Source organism: Callorhinchus milii, unplaced genomic scaffold (assembly GCF_018977255.1).
Source record: "Callorhinchus milii isolate IMCB2004 unplaced genomic scaffold, IMCB_Cmil_1.0 Scaffold5, whole genome shotgun sequence".
Classification (NCBI taxonomy): domain Eukaryota; kingdom Metazoa; phylum Chordata; class Chondrichthyes; order Chimaeriformes; family Callorhinchidae; genus Callorhinchus; species Callorhinchus milii.
The window spans coordinates 62,285,374-62,304,612 of NW_024704746.1; the positions used below are offsets into that span (position 1 = coordinate 62,285,374).

A 19,239-nucleotide genomic window follows, 5' to 3' on the forward strand; every position below is an offset into this window, starting at 1 on the left:
TCTCTACTCGGATCGCAGGCTTGCTGTCTTTTCCCTGTGCCCTCCGAGCCACCATTTGGTGGTCAAGCCTTCAGTCACAATGTCCCTAACCTCTGGAGCTTCCTTCTTCCTTGCTCCTTCTCCATCTAACTTATGCTTACGGTCACCTCCTCCCTCCCCCTAGCTCAGCATCAGCCTTCGCCACTGTTAAGCACTCCGAGATGCTGCCCCTCGTGAAGGGCGCTCTATAAATGCAAGTTGTTGTTGTTGTTGTTGTATTTGTCATTAAATCCCGTCTTAAAACCTACCTCTTCACCAACAACTATGGTCACCTCCCCCTCTCCGTTATTCCTTGCTCGTGCCCAATCCTGCCACTGTGAAGTGCTCTGAGATTATCCCATGTGAAGGGCGCTGTATAAATGCAAGTTGTTGTTGCTGCTGTTCAGTTGAGGGGACAAGGTCATGGCCAAGGTGGAGTACTTCACATCCAGCTGCAACATTCTGTGATCAACTGGCGAGAGATAAACTTCAAACAATGTGAGCATGGCACTTACTAGCATCCTGGCCAAAGAGAGAGGAAACCACAGTGGTGGATATAAGTAACAGGAAGCCAAAGAACTTGAACTCAAGACCATCTGGTTGAAAACCCGGGGCTGTATTCACTAAGCTTATGGAATGTCTCCTTTTTGCATTTCGCCCACAAAATACACAGTCAATCCACTTTACAGTATATTCTGTGAAGCTCTTTGAGATGTCTCAAAGACGTGGTAAGGAGCTATATCAAAAGGCAAGGATTATTATTATTATTCTCTGTTTTGTAATTTAATAAAATTCTTGTTAAGTGAATAACAAAATATTTCTATAAAATATACATTTGTTTATAAATAAACAATCACTCCACTTCACAGTATATCATGTGAGCTCTTTGAGATTCCTCCCAATGTGAATGCAAGGATTATTACTATTATTATTGAAGAATGACACAAAAGTCAAATAGGCAAGAAAAGTTAGGATACAAAAATGTTAAAAAAAAATTAAGTCGCGTATATTTCTTTGCAGAGCTATGTTTGATAGTCTCTGCAGTTGAAGGAGGTACATTATTTTCAGTGAGCTGAATGTTTCCTTATTTCGTGAACAACATCTCATTATGGGCCTTCCTGTTTTAATGTTGATGAATTTGTCAATGAATTATGTGTCCTTAGTGTATAGAACAAAGAGGGTCATGATAGAATGAGAGAATTGATTTCCAAGGAGGGCATGAGAAAAGTTTGGGAAGAGACAAAAGATTTTTCAGAGGGATAAGCATTATTTTATGAAACATTAGCCATACCTTTGCAGTGATGTTCTTCAGCAATAAGCTTCATATACTTATTTTAAGGCAATAATGTGAATAGCAATAATCCTTGCATTTGATATAACACTTTTCAAGTCAGAAGGGTGTCTCAAAGAACTTCATAGGATTTACTGTAAAGTCTAGTGACTGTGTGTATTGTGGGTGAAGAGAGCGATTCCTCTCATTTAACCTCTTTGTATTTCCCTGGGCCAAGGTCCACACAAAAGCGTTTTCCTGCAGCGATTGCAAGAAAATCAAGAGTGTGAGGTACCTGATATTCTATCTTTCAAAGAGGAAATTTGGTGATATTACCAGTTATTTAAGACTATAAGACCATAAGATGTAGGAGCGAGAGTAGGCCATTCGGCCCCTCGAGTCTGCCCCACCTTTTAATAAGATCATAGCTAATCTTTTATCCTAATTCCATTTATCTGCCCTATCCCCATATCCCTTAGGGATATCCTTCAGAACTCTATCAACCTCAGTCTTGAATATGTTCAAGGACTGAGCATCCACAGATGTCTGGGGTAGAGAATTCCACAAATTGAAGAAATGTTTCCTCAACTCAGTTCAAAAAGGCTGACCCTTAATCTTGAGATTATGACCCCTAGTTTTAGATTCTCCAACCAGGGGAAACACTCACGGCATCTACCCTGTCAAGACCCTTAAGAATCGTATAGGTTTCTATAAGACCACCGCTAATTCTTCTATGTTCTGGAGAATGTAGGCCTAGTTTACTCAACCTATCCTCATAGGTCAACCCCCTCATCCCAGGAACCAACCTAGTGAATCTACGCTGCACCCCCTCTAAGGTGAGTACATCCTTTCTTAAATAAGGAAACCAAAACTGCACACAATATTCTAGGTGTAGTCTCACCAAGGCCTTATACAACTGCAGCAAGACTTCCCTGCTCTTGAACTCTAACTCTTTTGCAACGAACACCAACATGGCATTAGCTTTCCTAGTTGCTTGCTGTACCTGCATACTAAGTTTTTGTGACTGGTGTACAAGGACACCCAAATCCCTCTGAACACTAACACTACCTAGTCTCTCCCCCTCTAGAAAATAATCTGCTTTTCTATTTTTACTACCTCGGTGAATAACTTCACACTTCCCCGCGTTATACTCCATCCGCCACCTTCTTGCCCACTCACCTAGCCTGTCTATTTCCCTTTGAATTCTTCTTGTGGGTCATCCTCACAGCTTACTCTCCCACCTAGCTTCGTATCATGCGCAAATTTAGATAAGTTCTATTTCCTCATCTAAATCATTGATATAGACTGTAAATAATTGAGGTCCAAGCACTGATCTTTGTGGCACTCCACTAGTCACATCCTGCCAATCTGAGAAGGACCCGTTTATCCCTACTCTCTGCTTTTTTCCTGTTAGCCACTCTCCAATCCATGCTAATATACTACCTTTAATTCCATGGGCTCTAATCTTATGCAACACCCTTTTATGTGGCACTTTGTCAAATGCCTTCCGGAAATCAAATACACCACATTTACTGGTTCCCCCCTATCTAACCTGCTAGTTACATCCTCAAAAAAAGATTTGTTAAACATAATTTCCCTTTTGTAAAGTCATGTTGACTCTGCCTAATCATGTTATGATTTTCTAAGTACCCCACGACGACGTCCCTAATTAAGGACCCTCGAATTTTCCCTACCACCGATGTCAGACTAACTGGTCTATAGTTCCCCATTTTTTGTCTCCCACCCTTCTTAAATAGTGGTGTTATGTAACAGCTTGATCCTGTATTGGGAAGCCAGTAAGGTGGGATTCTGGAAGAATGAGATCAAATGGGCTGAAGGACCTTCTTCATCCAAGCATCCCTTGTGAACAAACTGCTTCAGGAAGGTACATTTAGCTCCACTGTTGCACTTTTCTTTCTCGCTCTGATGGTGGGGTGTAATGTTTGTTAATCTAAAACACAGTTTAGGACCACTACTTCCTTTATTTAAACCTTACACTCTCTTCCACAATCTGCTCAGTCACTTTCCCAGAATCATTTTACGCTTGCTTGTTTCTCATTGTTAATGTCCAATTACCAAATAAGTCATTAAAGCAATATGCAACAATACGTGTTTCTGAGTTATTGGAAGAGGGAGAAGGTCTTTTTGACACTTAAGTGTTTACCAAGATTCAAACCACAATAATGAAAGAAACATAGGAAATCCCTAGAAATAGAAAGGGAAAGGGGCAAGAAGAGTATTATTCAGTCACTTGTATTGTTCAGTCACTGTGAGTTATGTTCAGTTGTCTAGCGAGCAAATCATTCAGGCATTTCATTTCGTCGGTGATTATTTCAAATGAACAATCTATTGATTTATTTCCTTCGCGCAGCAATTCATTTATTTTAAGGAAATTGTATATTTGTTTGGTCTGTAATGTTCCGTGTTTATATTAGGCACTTGATTATTTATTTGCTCCCAATGAATCAATTCTCCAGCAAAGGAAACTGATTACTTATTCATTTACCACCAATGAATTATTTATAAATAATTATTTATTCCCTTCGGTTTTGTACGTTTCTCGGAGCTTATTAATTATTTATTATATGACCTTTTCAAGGCTTGTCAGTCGATCAATTAAGCTGCCTTGAAGTCAGTGCCACTGGATTGAATCAGGCCATCTCGAGAATTCATTATCCTGATCTGTATCCTCATTAAGAATTCTTCAAAATGCAGGAATCCCCATTGAGACAGCAATTCTGTAATGTAAAAGCAGGGTTTCACTCACTCCTGTACATTGTGGGACTTACGAGACTCAACTACATCTATTCTGTGATATCTATCTCCATTATACATGGGCATTTGGGAGTGACTTGTACTTGCACAATGCTCAAAGCATCTCAGTATCTAGTTAACTGTTGTTTCTACAAGGAATACAGATTTGTGGTATACTCCTGTAATTGGGAACAGTATCGGGAGCAACTACTATTTACACTTGTTTAAGGCCTTTCACATGGAGAGAACAAGGACTGAGTGGGAACCTGAGCTAAGAAGGAGTTTGGGAGAGGTGGGAGGGTGATAACTGGTTAGAAGTGAAGTTAAGGAGGTAGGTCATTACGAGGGATTTGAAAGCAGAGAGGAAGGTGTGAGGAGAGAGATTTTGGGAGAGAGTTCCGGAGGGAGAGGGCAGAGTGGTGGAAGGCTCGTCTGATAATGGTGGAGCAGAGAGACCAGGGGTCATAGCTTGGATTTGTTTTGGTCAGCCGGAAGCCTGGCGTTTGCGGAAACTCATCACCATGCTTAATCCAAACAGAGCTAAAATCGATCATTCACTTCATGGCTGTTTGTGGGACATTGGTGCGCCCAAATTGGCACTTGTGTTTGTCTGCAAAATACAGAGTAACTACACTTTTCAATAACTCCTGTGAAGTGCTTTGAGGTGTTCTTCTGACGTGAAAGGTGCTGTATCAAAGGCAAAGATTATTATTATTTTATTATTAGTGGTATTATGATAGAGTTCAGTATAATTTTAATAATGACATATACAATTACAAAATGGGTTCTTTTTTATATCAAAGTATTTGTCACTCTCATCGAATAACACTTAGCAGGTCTGAAATTAGTTTTTTTTTAAAAATTGTAACTGGCCTCAGTAAGGTGATTTAAGGTCTAGAAAAGTATATTTCGCCCATAAAATATATTCAATTCACTTTACAGTATGTTCAGTGAAGTGCTTTGAGCATTCTCAACAACGTAATACGGGACTATATCAAATGCAAGGATTATTATTATTATTATTTTATTATTAGAAACGCATTGTATGGATTTTTACTTTATATCTTTAAAACGCGAGTTGGGAGAAGATACTACAGTAGGTTTACAGTTACATGTCAGCAATAATCTGGATCCAGGCAGGGCTTATTCTCAGTGACGTAACGGGAGAGAGAGAGAGAGGTTCCACCCAGGCTCGAGGCACGTGATAGATAGACAGCCCAGCTTGCTGTCAATCATATTTTTTTAAAAAAAACAAATATATTTATCAATATAAAAAATACGTTCCACTTGCCTCATGAAAAACACAGAAAAAAAAATCCTACTGTTTCAAACCCGTTACAATCCAATCTGTGACGAACTCCACCCTTTTGTGGAGGAGCCCTATTTCCTCGCATGAAGTAACCAGGGCTTCCTTGCCTCTGGGCTTATTTTCAGTCAGCCGGGCGACTTGACACATCAAGTTATTAGCTGGTTAGACTCCAGCAGTTACCCCAACGCTCACTCTGGGCTGCCCCAAGCTTTGGCTCTTGCCAACCTGCACCTAATACTCTCCAGGGAGAGAGCGCGCGTTCCATTCCCACAACCGATCTGTGGGATCACCGGGTGTAGGTGACACGTACGGAAATCTCAGCTTGGTTCGGATTACGCTCAAGCACCCGCGGCGACGATGGGCTTCCGCTCGTAGTCAGACCCCCGGCCCACCCCAAAACATCACGTCTCGTGGCTTCCCCGTTTCGGGGGTTCTGCTGTCTTTATCCGCGAGCGGCAGTGACACTCGAGGTTCTGGTCCCTCTCGCCGCCAATCCGTGCCATTTTCGCAGCTGTGGAACAGGAGGCTGTGGGTTCCCCACTGAGTGAGTGGGCAGACTCTGGGTGTGGGGGGGGGGGAATCCCACAGAATATGAGGAGATTCCCCCCCAGGCTCCAGGCACTTGATAGACAGACAGCTCAGCTGTGGGGAATCCCACTGAGCAGTGCAGAGAGAGGAGAGGAGACAGGGCTGGTGCTGTTTTTGTGAGCAAACTCAGGGGGTGGGGGGGGATTTCCGCAGCTGTTAAACACCTGTTTCCGTGTTTTATCTTACTTCCCCCTTTGCGAGAGGGGAGGGAGAGAGAGAGAGAAGGAAGAAAGAAAAGGGAAGAGAGAGGAGGCATAGAAGGGGAGGTCAGAGAGAGAGAGAGAGAGAAAGAAAAGGGAAGGAAGAGAGAGAGAGAAGTGGGGGGGAGAAAGAGAGAGAGAGAAGGGGAGGGAGAAAGAGGGGGTGGGAGGGAGAAGGGGAGGGAGAAAGAGGGGTGGGAGGGAGAAGGGGAGGGAGAAAGAGGGGGTGGGAGGGAGAAGGGGAGGGAGAAAGAGGGGGTGGGAGGGAGAAGGGGAGGGAGAAAGGGGGTGGGAGGGAGAAAGAAGGCGAGGAGAAAGAGGGGGGAGAGAAAGAGTGGGGGGAGAAAGAGTGGGGGGAGAAAGAGAGAGAAGGGGGGGGAGGAGAGGGAGAGTGGGGGGAGAGGGAGAGTGGGCTGTGTATAGACTGGGGATGTGTTACTATGACAGGGACTGGACACAAACTCGTTGGACTGGTGTAACAGTGACAAACAGCACTGCTGTTTAGTTGCTTTTATTTCTTAGGAAGTCAGGAGGGGAGTGTGTGTGTGAGAGGGAGTGTGAGGGGGAGTGTGTGTGTGAGAGGGGGAGTGTGTGGGGTTGTGTGAGGGGGAGTGTGTGAGGGGGAGTGTGTGGGGGGGAGTGTGTGTGGGTGTGTGTGTGAGGGGGAGTGTGTGTGGGGAAGTGTGTGGGTGTGTGAGGGGGAGTGTGTGGGGTTGTGTGAGGGGGAGTGTGTGTGTGTGTGAGGGGGAGTGTGTGTGTGAGGGGAGTGTGTGTGTGAGGGGGAGTGTGTGTGGGGGAGTGTGTGTGGGTGTGTGTGTGTGAGGGGGAGTGTGTGTGGGTGTGTGTGTGTGAGGGGGAGTGTGTGGGGTTGTGTGAGGGGGAGTGTGTGTGTGGAGGGAAGAGTACTGAGCCACAATGTTGCAATTGAAGCCTTTCTTTGATGTGAAGGCTGATGTTGTTCCTTGGCTTGTGGACAGCGGACTGACACTCCCCAGTGACCCTGGTAAATATTGTACAAGTGTGGCCCAAACCAACAACAACAACAACAACAATCTTTGGTGTGGGTTCAATCGGGCGAATTGCGAACAACTTGTGACTTCGAAGCGGTGTTTTTCTGTCAAAAGTGAAAGGCCGGCGGCTGTAACGGGAGGTTTGAATTCAAAGCAGTGCAGTCAGTAGCTTTGCTTTCGAATGTCGGTTCTGTTTTAGGATATTTCAGATGTTTTGAGATCTGATGCGACAGCTAATATTTGCTGCTCGATCCCAGTTGCACGTTTTTTAGCTGCGAGAAGTCGCACTGTGGTGACAAATAGCCTGCTCGTTCCCAGTGAAGCCTGGGGGGGGCGGGTGATGGGTTTGCTTGTATCATGGAAGTCTATTTGTTTGCTGCCTCTTCCTGCAGCTCAAACTAACTCGGTTAGTTTACTTGTCCAGTGCCTTTCACCCAGGGATATGTCTCAAAGTGCTTCAGAAAAGATAATAATATACTGTAAAGCGAATTGGCTTTTTATTTGTGGATGTGTCATTGGCCCATTTCCTGTGCTGTAACATACTGTGTAGCAGGAATCCTACAATTGATTGACTGAGGAATAGAGACCCGATGAAGCCTGGTGTGATGGGCTTGCTTGTACATTGGAAGTTGATTTGTAAACTATTTTGTTTTTAACTGAATTCTCCTTTAAATACGATTTCAGATGAATCTGCTGGCTCTCCAGAAGTACAGGTGCACATTGTCAATGTTGAAAAGAATGGAAGCATCCTGTACACTTGGAAGGTAATGATGATACCCTTATTATCACTTTGTTAGTTACAGGTTTGTTTTGCAATCCTACTCTAATCATAGCCAATAAACAGCAGCATTCACTAGGGCGCTGGCAGCATCTCCCTCTATGGATGCACTCTACATCTCACGGAGCCAATATGGAACCTCAGCGTCCTGTTCGACCCTAAACTGTCCATCATACCCCATATCATTACCTGCGCCATGACCCGCTCTGCCTTCCCTCTGGAACTCCATCCCGCAGTCCCTTCGCCTTGCCCCCTCCCTTGCCTCCTTCAAGATCCGTCTCAAGACCTTCCCCTTCGACTGTGCCTTCGGTCACCCTCCTACCCCCCCCCCCCACACCCCATCTTCCCCGACCCCCAGCTAAGGTCCGAAACACTGATTGTCCAGCGCCTTGGGTCGTTCTCCCGACGTGAAAGGCGCTATACAAATGTAATTTTGTTTCTTTCTTTCTGTGTGCTGTTTAAACTATAATAATTTGGTCACTCAATCTACGACTGTTTGTGGGACACTGCTGTAGGCTGTATGATAAGGCGCTATATCAAATGCAAGGATTATTATTATGAGGACTACTGTTCAGTTTATGGAAGGTGCTACTAATGCTAGTGAGTTAATGCACACTGCAGCCAGTCTGTCGAGAAGAAGCATTGATGTTGACATAAGTGGCTGGGATGCATACCTTTTGTTTTTGTTTAATTTCAGAAACAAAGGCTTGTATGTTGGTGTGATTGTTGTATCTTGTTCACTTCATTGATCACGTATCAACCAAACAGATGATCGATCCGTTGCAGCGCTGGGGGTGTAATTCACTAACGGAGGTGGCATTCTTCAGTTGCAATGTTATACTGAGGTCCTATCTGCCTGTTCAGGTGGACGTTTAACGATCCTGTGGTACTAATTGAAAAGATAAGGGAGTTTCTCTCGGTGTCCAGGCCAACAATCCCTCAAATAAAATTAGTCATTGACTTCATGGCTGTTTGTGAGACGTTGCTGTGTGCAAATTGATTGCTGTATATGCCTACAAAATATAAAATGCAATATTATTATTATTTGTTTTTATATTAAAGGGTAAAAAGGGAACCACATGCATTGGCTTCTATGATCCGCACAAGAAGCAAAACAAGGTGAGCTCACTTTGCAAATCTAGTGCAAATAGAGAAAGCTTTGCTGTCAGTATTTTGTCTCTTTTTAAAAATATATACTTTTAATTTCCAGCTGCTATATACCTTTGACCGAGAGGTGCATTTGGTCAGCTGTTCTGTCAACCTGGACCGAACATTACTGGGTGTGTTTGGCCTGATTGTTGCTTATAACTCGATCTACTTTGTAGTCAATTTGTACATTTTTATGTTATTATATGTCTTCGAAAAGATACATTTTAAAATTTAGTTTAATTTCAAACACTTAAATTCAATCTAGACTCAAATGTTCTCAATAATTGTTCTTGTTTCCGTTAGCTGCAAGTGTCCTGCCATACAATGTAAAAGGTTTACCGAATGAATTCCTCAGACCAGGTATTGGTTTTGAAAGTATCATTGTTCTGTGTTTTTTTTCGGGTCAGCCGGGTGTCTGACACATGCAGAAACCCATCACCGTGCTTAAGAGTATCCAAACCAGGCTGAGATTTCCACGCATCCCACCTACACAGGGAAATCCGCGATAGATTGTTGGAATGAAATGCGGACTCTAGTGATTGCGGCATCTTACGGTGCAGCACCAGAGACCAGAGGTTCGCAGGTTCAAGCAGTACCTGGGGAAGTCAGTGGTAAGATAATGATGGATGCCATAGTGCAACCCTTCAATAGACCAGAGGCCTCTGCGATGCATCTGAGCATACGCACACCTGCGCCGAGCACCCGCAAGAGTCACAGCGCCTCCATGTGGCCTGGGAGCACCTATACCTAACTAGCCACTCCAGATAATCAGTCACTGAGCCCTTTTCCCTCGGATTGATGAGTTATCAGGAGTTCAAGGAATATCCTTATGCCAAATAAGTTAATTTGTAAATGGTACATATACCCTGTCATATCGCATTAATTGTATTAAACAGTGCTAAATATTTTGTTTGTGTGAATCTCTGTTGCAGTCTCCAGGTGTTTGACCTTGCTGATTGAGATTCACCCAATAAATAACACAAGGGTCTTAAAGGCTGTGGACACTCATGTCAGAGTTCAGGTATTTATTACCAATTGCTTCCATTTTTATATATAAAAGCCAGGGATCATTCTAAATCATTGGTGGGCTTTAAAGGCATGGTCACTTAAATGTGACTTGCACAGCAGTGTGCTGTGGTAGGAGATGGGTTTGTACCTGCAACTTCCGCAAGGCAAACTTTCAGCTTCTTGGACAAACACAAGATGCTTCTTGCAGTGGGAGGAGAAACTAATTGGTAGAGGCATTTTCCAAGAGGCATGTGTAGTAATGGAAGTAAATTGCACTTTGTGAAGCATTGTCAAGACGGTGTATAATGGACCATAGAAAGAAAATAAACCTGTTCAGAATTCAGCCCATGTTGGCGGTATTGCTCAGTAAATATCATTGTGGTGTAGTCAGTGTGCACTTTTGAAGTTGAGGCGTATTAAGGCAGAGCGAAAGGAGCTTTACTCTTCGTTTAGCATGTGCTGTAGCTGCTGTAAAGTTGTGCAGTGTTGATACCAGGTGATTGACTCCCCGACATTCACCGTCACCTTTTTCAGCTCCAACTTTCACTACAAAAGTTTTTATTAATGATTTTTTTTATCATCGCGTGTGTTACATTTTAATTGAAGCAATTTCCTTCGCTTTTTCTGATTCCACACATTATGCATAGGAGATTGGGATGAAGTGGGAAGCTTCAACCATTCCTGCAATTGGATTAGGATTTTTTTGACTTATTGGAATGTGGAATGCCCTTTCAAGTGAAGTGGTGGAGGCAGTGTCAGTCCATTGTGCGATTCAAGAGGGAAGTAGACAGGTTTATGAAAGATAGAGAATTGAAGGGGTTTGGGGGTAAGGCAGGGCAGTGGGATTGAATAATAATAATCCTTGCATTTGATATAGTGCCTTATCACATCGTTGAGACATCTCAAAGTGCTTCAGAATGTACTGTAAAGAGAATTGACTGTATATTTTGAGTAGCGACCCTGCGTTTGTTGTTGCCCTTGCCTAATCTAGGGCAGCATTCCTTCTTGACCTGGGTAAGGTCAGCACAGGCCTTCCAGGCCTATTTGTATTTGATACTCACTAAGGTGTTAGTATTTGGCAATGTTTATTCACACAGGAGCTGTGTGCATGTGTTGTTTTTTCTTTTGGTAGAACGACAAATCTCACAATCTTATTTCACAAGTCAAGTGAAAACTCCGCCATTTCCACTTTTGAGATGAAGTGCCCAGATTTTTAATTTTGCATTTTGAAATTGATTTGTGGGGGGATGTTACACAATGTCTTGTAAACCTCTTTTCTCTCTCACACTCTCTCTCTTTCCCTCGGCAGTTCCTCTCTCCTGCTTCAGATATGAAGTCATTTCCTGAGAGCCATTTACTGGTAATTTCTGAAGACAGATGTAAGTGCTGTGATTAAAGCCCATTAGTGGCAGTGTTACTGAATGGTTTCCCACACTGAATACATTTCCGAACTCAGGCATGAGAATGTGTGCAACATAAATACACAGTGAATTCACTTTACAATATATTCTATGAAGCGCTTTGAGATATCTCAACGATGTGATGAGGTGCTGTATCAAATGCAGGATTATTATTATAGGATTATTATTTTTGGGATGGGGGAGAGAGGATGAATACTCTGGACCTTTTCCTTTGTTATCCTTGGTGTTCCGGGATTAACCGTGTGGAGTTTTGTCCAAGGATATAAAGTGGATGAGGTTATGTCCATTATCAGATTAGCTTTACATGGACAGTGGAGGGAGCTGGTTTGATGGTCAAATGGCCTTTTCTCATACTGGGCTTTCTTATGAACGATTGGGCTGGTGTGACTATCATAGAATTTATACAGCACAGAAGGAAGCCGTTCAAGCTATAGGGTCTGTGCCAGCTCTTTTAAAAGATCAATCCCACTCTCCCTCTCTATCCCCATAGCACTGCAAACTTGTCCTCGCCAAATAATTATCTATCGTTCCAGTCTTCCATCCATTCTGCTCCCCTCCAACCGTATCACCAAAGTTAGTACCTCAGCCTATGTGAATCCTGGGTAACCAGTGGCCCATGTCTCAGCAATGCACCGCCATCATCTCCAATATGCAGCGATGTTACATCAGAGCATTACTGTTCCCATTGTAATTTTACTGCTATTCTGTGACTCTTATCTTGCAATAAAAGAAAGTACCTATCTTGTGTATGTTATATTTAACTCGGATGGACTCGTGTAATGGGATAAATGCATCCTTTGGATGGGAGCTTAACCTGAGGTCCCATCTGTTCAGCTGGATGTTAAAGATCAGCCTATTGAAGGAGGGAAGAAGGGGTATAATAATAATAATCCTTGCATTTGATATAGTGCCTTATGTTGTTGGGACGTCTCAAAGTGCTTCAGAGAATACTACAACAACTTGCACTTATATAGCGCCCTCCACATAGGGGAGCGTCTCAGAGCACTTGATACGGTAAAGCGGGATTTTTTTTGAGGGATTATTAACTCCGGAAACTGATTTATGTTCTGAAACTAGAATCTAATGGAGTCGGCGGCCAATAGCTTTAATAATTATTTATAACGACAAAGCATTGGTATTCTTAAAACAAGAAGAAATATACATTAACGTTGAATCAGGAGATTCCAATGACATCCAATCCATAGTGTATAAAGGATCCTCTAATGGTCTGCTACATAAGGCACGTTTGCCTTTTATTTTTGAAGTAAATGATGTGCGAGTCCATGCAAAAATAACATTTTAAAATGAATTTATTTTCTTTCCTGTTAGGTATTGAACACTTTCACATAAGTGTAGTTATCGAGGAAGGTTACAGAGTGGTAAGTTTGCTCTTTATTTTGACAATTCACTTTAGAGTATAATTCTGTGAAATGCTTTGAGACGCCTCGAGGACGTGATATGTACAGTATTATATCACACATAAGGATTATTATTATAACCCTCTACCATTAAGGACGTGAAGTCTGACTAAGAGCATCTTTGTTTAATTCTTACAAGATGATTAAGAATCCGGACCGACTTCCCAAGGATATCGTGGTTGAAGATTTCCTGTGGGCGCAGTGGGATGCTCAGGGACAGAGGCTGTTTTGTATTGTTGAAAAGGTACGACAGATCGAGTGGAAGAATCGGCGTTTAGAACCGGAGCAACAGCAAACAAATAATATTTGCATCGGTTTAAAAAAAAAAAATACTTTACCAGCCTGGTTGTTTTTGTAAGAAAGTAAGCTTTTATTTTGGAGAAAGAGATTTCAAGGAGGAAAAATGTTTATTTTCTTTTAAAGAACCCTCCAGCCTCCAATAGTTAGACCTGAAGAGAAGTAAATCTTTGTGCTGCATCACTTTGTTTCTATCCTCAAGAGGAAATAGATTGTATCAAGACTGAAGTTTGCAGGGTACTGATGGAGATATTGTTGAAGGGGAAGTTGGAGTACAGTGCCCGAAGCAGACAATTTTCATTCAGTCACTAAATTTTTTTGGTATTTGTGTTTCTTCCTTACTTGTTTGGCTTTTGGCACGTGTGTTTTGCTAGAACTATTTTTGCCCCAGGGAACTCCACTTAAAGCTTTACATCATCTTCCCCCATTATTATTATTATTATTCCTCCCTGAACTGCAATTTAGAGGATCCTTTATACACTATGGATTGAACTGCAATTTTTGTTGTTGTTATATCCGTTTTATCAGTCTTGAAAGGGTGAGACACTGAGAGCACCCACTGAACCAGAGCTGACTCAGCTGCAAAGGGTGTTCGTGCCTTTAAAGTGCTAAAAGCAGCGTGTAATGTAGTTGGAAGCTGAACACTTTATTAGGTTAATATGGAGATTATCAGTGGTAAAATCATGACTGTAGGATTGTATTCCTTCAGAGTTGTCAGCTAACGTATTTAAAACTTCTCCCAGGTGGGAAATGCCTGAGATTTTTTTTTAAAAAGATGTGTGACACTCACTTGCCATATGTTGAAGCATTAGCTGAGATTCCTCTGGGGGCTGCAATTTTTGTTACTTATATAATTAATGTCTCCCTTCTCCAGCTCTCTGCTGGCCATTATAAGGCAACTGGGCCCACAATTATGGTTTCACTTCTGCTAGCGTTTAAGCTCCTCTTTACAAGAATGTTCTTCACAAAAATAAAGAGCTTGATTGGACAGTCCAGACAAGTTTGATGCTGGTTGCAATGTGTTTCGTGGTTGTATCAATGGCTTGACCACATCTCCCATTGAGTCAAATGATAAGTACTTGGGTGCAACGCTTTGCATTTACATCCTCTTGTTAAAGAACAAAGAGCTGTGGGTTTACTGACGTTGCCATGGAACTATCCTCTTGAGGAAGTTTGGCTGTGATTATACAGAAGTGTGTGGGATTTTTGATGTAACATTAGATCTTGTGATTTTACTTTCACTGTGAGCAACATCCTGTATTTATTCTGGCTTCATTTTCATTAGGAAAGGGAAGCGTTTCTGACCTGCACCCAGTTTTCCCCTGACACTAACTATGAAACGTTGGTAAGTTAGTCGTTTAATTTCTCAATCATGCATGTTATTACCTTGGTAGTATTTGTGCATTGCTTCAAACTTAAATACGCATTAGATTTTCAGCCTATAGCTGCTAAGTGCAAAGCAACCCCTAGAAATATTCTCATCAGTTTGGTTCAGTTGGTAGCGCTCTTGCCTCTGAGTCAGAAATACTGGGTTCAAGCCCTTTGTCAGGACTTGAGTTCCAAGTATCGGTTTGTTTTTTGCATGAGATTTTCCAACAAGATCCCACCTGTTCAAGTGGAAGTTAAAGATCCCATTAGAGTGAGACATGATCCCGTGAAAAGCCAACAAAGTTTCTTCCGATATCCTGGCCAACGATACTCCAGTTTAATTGGTCATTCATCTAGTGGCTGCCTTGTGGGACCTTGAAGTACAAGCCATTAACTATACTTTGACAATAATTCCTTACGAAGCTCTGGGACATATCAGTGTGATGAGATGATCAGATGCTATAAATATTTTTTTTTTTAAAAAAAGTTCTTGGTGGTTGCACTGGTCGTGGCAGAGTTCTGCCGAAGTTTGTGCCAAAGATTTGCTTGAATTGCGAGCGCTCTAAAATACAGTGTGGCCTCCTAATGCAGTTCTTGGGATCCATAAACTCCCACCCTGTGCTATCGCAAGGTGCAATAGATGGTTTCACTGTGCATGAGTGCAGCCGGCTAACTTGCTCCTTGTACACAGGCTGGTTCCTGTGTATTTATTTTTTTTAAAAAATGAGCAAAGCAGGAAGTGACATTGTTGGCGGTGACCTGATGACCTGGACAATGACCTTTTATTTAAGCGTGAGAAGCTAAAATGGCCTTCTCTTGGTCGCTGCCGACGACTTGGGAAGAGAGCGGGCTGGGTACACACATTGCGGTTCGTCCCCGGGAACTCGCTGTCATGGCACTCGGTGCTGTACGGCCTCCTCCAGGGCACTCACAGCGAAACCCACATAGAGTCCCTGGAGGATCTTAAATTCGGTAAAGGAGCCCCTTTGGCACTCCCGAAACCAGGTGGTGTTCTGGCAGATAGAGGGGACGGTGAGGCTCAGGCTCGCGCACACTTGGATCAGATCAGGGACTATATACTGAGGGACAAGCTGAAGCCTGGCTCAACCGCGGCAAAGGCCAGATGGGGCCTGACCCTGACAGGAGCCAGATGGATGTTCAGAGATGTGACCGAAGAGCGTCCCGAAAATGTACTTCGGGACACCTTCCGAAAGCGGCAAGCGCGCCTCAGCAGGGTGTGCGCGGACGTGGATGTAGTGCACACAGGGGCGACTCCTGATTGTGTTAAAAGGCGCGTCCCAAAAAACGTGCACACAACCCGTGAAGGAATGTACCGAAAACAACGGAACGTTTTTGTATCGGGAGAACGGGAAACATGGTAACCGGAGATGTTGTACGCTTGTGTTTGTTTTGGATTTCTGTTGTAACAAATATTACGTTTAAAAATAATTATATATTTTCAAAAAAAACACACACAAGCAGCGAATGGGGCGCTTACAACACTGTTATAATCGAATCCGAGCTATAAAAATAAGTGTTATAAGGGGGCAGCCCTGTCACATGATGGATGCCACAAGACCAGAAGAAAACTCCTATTTTTTTTAGTGAAGGCAGCGTTTCCTTACTGTCCAGCACCTTGGGACATCCCCCCGATGTGAAAGTTGCTATTCACAGATCATTTGTTGTTGTTGCTCTGTGTCGAATCAGTGCTGGATGTTCCGGGCTGCTCCATGTCTCCCGCCCGACCCACCCTACCATCGGTGTCCGGGCTTTCAGCCTCTCTGCCCCCACACTCTGGAACTCCATCCCATGGTCCCTTCGCCTCGCTTCCTCCCTTGCCTCCTTCAAGGCCGGTCTCAAGACCCTTCTCTTCAACCGTGCCTTTGGTCGCCCTCCCACCTCTCTGCCTTCCCTCACCCCTACACCACCCCTCCCCCATGCTCGGGCCCCGACACCTGACTGTTCAGTGCTTTGGGACGTTCTCCCGACCTGAAAGGCGCTCTATAAATGTAATTTTGTTGTTGTTGAAGGATTTTGAGGTTGCAAATAAAAATGTATTCCTTTTTCCTGTTGCAGCTTTCAGTACCTCTCGGATTTCCTTTAACCATCTCAAGATTATGGTGAGCTGTGCCGATGGTTTGCATTTACATTTGCTTTCCTCGTGATCCAGTTATCATTCTTTCCCTCTTTCCCCCGTATAGCAAAAACAAGTGTGACCAAATTTAGTTGCATTACTTTGATTCACGTGCACCTTATAAAGATTAAACATTTTAGTAAGTTAACAATGTTTTTAAATTCCACTTAAGTAAAAAAAATTGTAAGTGTAGCCGCGAGTTTATCTGATGAGGAGCTGAGATTTATGGTGAAGATTCTAGGCTCGATCCTCAATCTTTTCTGGTAACTGACCTCAGCAGGGGTGGTCCCTTTCAACGGCTTCTCATCCCACACTAGGCTCCACGAGCCTTATCATCCTCATCCCCGTTAGCCTCCACTGGCTCCCCATCCATCAGCAGATCGAATTCAAGATCCTCATTCTTGTGTTTCAATCTCTTCAGGTCCCTCACCCCATCATAGCTGTGTGATGTCCTTTAACCTTACCTCCTTGCCCAGACCCTCTGCTCAGTGATGTCTCCTGCTTTGTGGGGGGTGGATGTGTGGAGATTAAGTTGGCCAAATAGTACAGTCAAAAAGATCAGTCTTAAGAGCTTGGCTACAACATGAGCTAAACGTTTTGCAGTAATTCTCCTCCAAAGATAACTGGCCAAGCATATTCTGCACTGCCTGGGCAGAAGTTCCTAACCAACCATCGTTAGCGTTGATCACATTGCCTTATACTCCGAGACTAATCTGCCTAATGCCAATGTGCTCTGTGCCTGACCTGCTAGCTCTTAGTGATTGGTCTCTGGCCTGTTTTCAGCCTCGTCAGTTTCGGAATCGATCATTTCCGAGAGCAACAGGAATCCTCTGAAACCCCGAAGCTGCAAGTCTTCACAAGTCATACAGGTGCTGTCTGTGAGCGCGTGGAATATTTCTGCTCTGTGTCCTGAGTATTTCTCGCAGGAGTTGTGCTGAAAGAATTAAAACTGCAATCTATCAGACCTGACTGCTAAGAAATGTCTGGAAATCTCATTGGTGACTGCTTTTCCTCCCCTCCAAAAAAATCCAGGGGAAAAAGTACAAAATATTTGTTCTCATAGCCTTGGTATTTGAGATGTCTACTAGACGTGATTAAGGCGCTATCTCAAATGCAAGGATTATTATTATATATTATATTATTACTTGAGGACACGGAAATTGGTTTTAAGCTTCTTCTAAGGAGTCCACTCTCTTTTTCGTTAGCCCGCTGGTGTGAAATTTTCTAGGCAGTGCTTTAAGTTAGACAATCTCAGTTTATTTTATATTTGGCTGCAATATGACCTGAATGTTTTGCGTCCACGAATAAATAGACGAGGTTTTTGTTCCATTCAGCAGATGTACTACTATTTTCTGGCACTGGATGGTGCTTGTTCACCAGGTGGTGGATGTTAACGATCCCATGGCTTGATTTCAAAAGGGAAAGGAGTTTCTCTCTCCCAGTGTCCTGGCCAAAGATTCCCCAGATGAAATTAATCATTCACCTCGTGGTTGTGTGTGTGTGTGGGGACAGTGCTGTGTGGAAAATGTCTTTCACCATTGCCACAGCAAAGAACAGTAATTATCCTAAAGTGGGTTAAGATGGTGTGGTAGTGCTATAAAATGTTCTTTCTTTCTCAACTGCAATGTAAGAGTTGCTGACCCACAGAGAGGAGTTTATACTGGTGTCAGAAGTGCAAAGCCTTTTGCAGGATTCTTTCTCTCTTTCATAGCACAAAGGTTTTTGCGTGGCTTCTTAGACTCACTTCCCCCTCTCTCTTTTTCTCTCTCTGTATTTATTGGTAGAGCTTCTCACAGCATTTGTGTGTGTGTGTGAGGTTCTTGCAGATGCTGTCATTCCTCACATCACTTTTTCTGTGTTCTGTTTCTGAATTGTGTGATGAGTTTCGTTGTTTTTTCCTATTGTAGGGGGTATGTGTATGTGCCACAGTCACCCTGTGCACACTGAGCGTGAATTCTCCTACTCAGTGACTCTTCTACATCACGGTAAAATATACTTTATAATAAAATCCCCCTGAAGCGCTTTGATACATTTCAAAGTGCTATATCAAATGTGAGAATTATTTATTTTATATTGCAAAATGCACTGTAACTTGCTAAGTGATGTTAAACTAAGAACAGTTTTCATTGCATTCATATATAAGCTGACTACCAAAAGCTATTGAAAAACTGCCTAATAGCTAACGAGAAAGATACTGTGGAGAAGAGTGGGTCACGTGTCTATTGTGTTTGCTGCAGGCTGCAGAAAAACATTCACCGTCTCTTTGGAGACGACTGATAATCCCTGCGCGAGTGAGCCAACCTTTATAAACTTTGGTAAGTGAGGGATGCGGACTTATGTAACATGTAAATCCAAATCTGTTTCATGGGTATTCCAGTAAAGGTTAATTTGCTCTGTATTCTGTGTAGTAAACCTTGGATAGGTGAATAGCTGACGGTACCAACCCACGATTTGATCCCAGAAATTTATAATTCCAAGTCCATTGAACTCAACAGGCGGAGCTATCCAAGATGTTGA

At 43.0% G+C, this 19,239-nt stretch overlaps 1 protein-coding gene across 1 annotated transcript; it reads left to right on the forward strand.

Annotated features, from left to right (window-relative positions):
* The first annotated feature begins 6,993 nt into the window (after window positions 1-6,993).
* Window positions 6,994-19,144, forward strand: LOC121849210 (gamma-secretase-activating protein-like). Its single transcript, XM_042335455.1, has 15 exons — window positions 6,994-7,142; window positions 7,834-7,913; window positions 8,990-9,046; window positions 9,138-9,207; window positions 9,380-9,436; window positions 10,009-10,097; window positions 11,394-11,463; window positions 12,835-12,884; window positions 13,063-13,167; window positions 14,506-14,565; window positions 16,665-16,708; window positions 17,506-17,591; window positions 18,630-18,707; window positions 18,960-19,037; window positions 19,131-19,144. Exons 1-15 carry the CDS (start codon window positions 7,055-7,057, stop codon window positions 19,142-19,144), a joined length of 1,026 nt encoding a protein of 341 aa, XP_042191389.1. The 5' UTR covers window positions 6,994-7,054.
* The last annotated feature ends 95 nt before the right edge of the window (window positions 19,145-19,239 follow it).

Excerpts from the sequence above, each read along its gene's own strand:
- LOC121849210 (XM_042335455.1), top strand. The coding sequence starts at position 7,055 with ATGTTGCAATTGAAGCCTTTCTTTGATGTGAAGGCTGATGTTGTTCCT. Across the intron at positions 9,437-10,008 it reads GAATGAATTCCTCAGACCAG|TCTCCAGGTGTTTGACCTTG; the intron begins GTATTGGTTTTG and ends TCTCTGTTGCAG. Across the intron at positions 16,709-17,505 it reads TTAACCATCTCAAGATTATG|CCTCGTCAGTTTCGGAATCG; the intron begins GTGAGCTGTGCC and ends GCCTGTTTTCAG.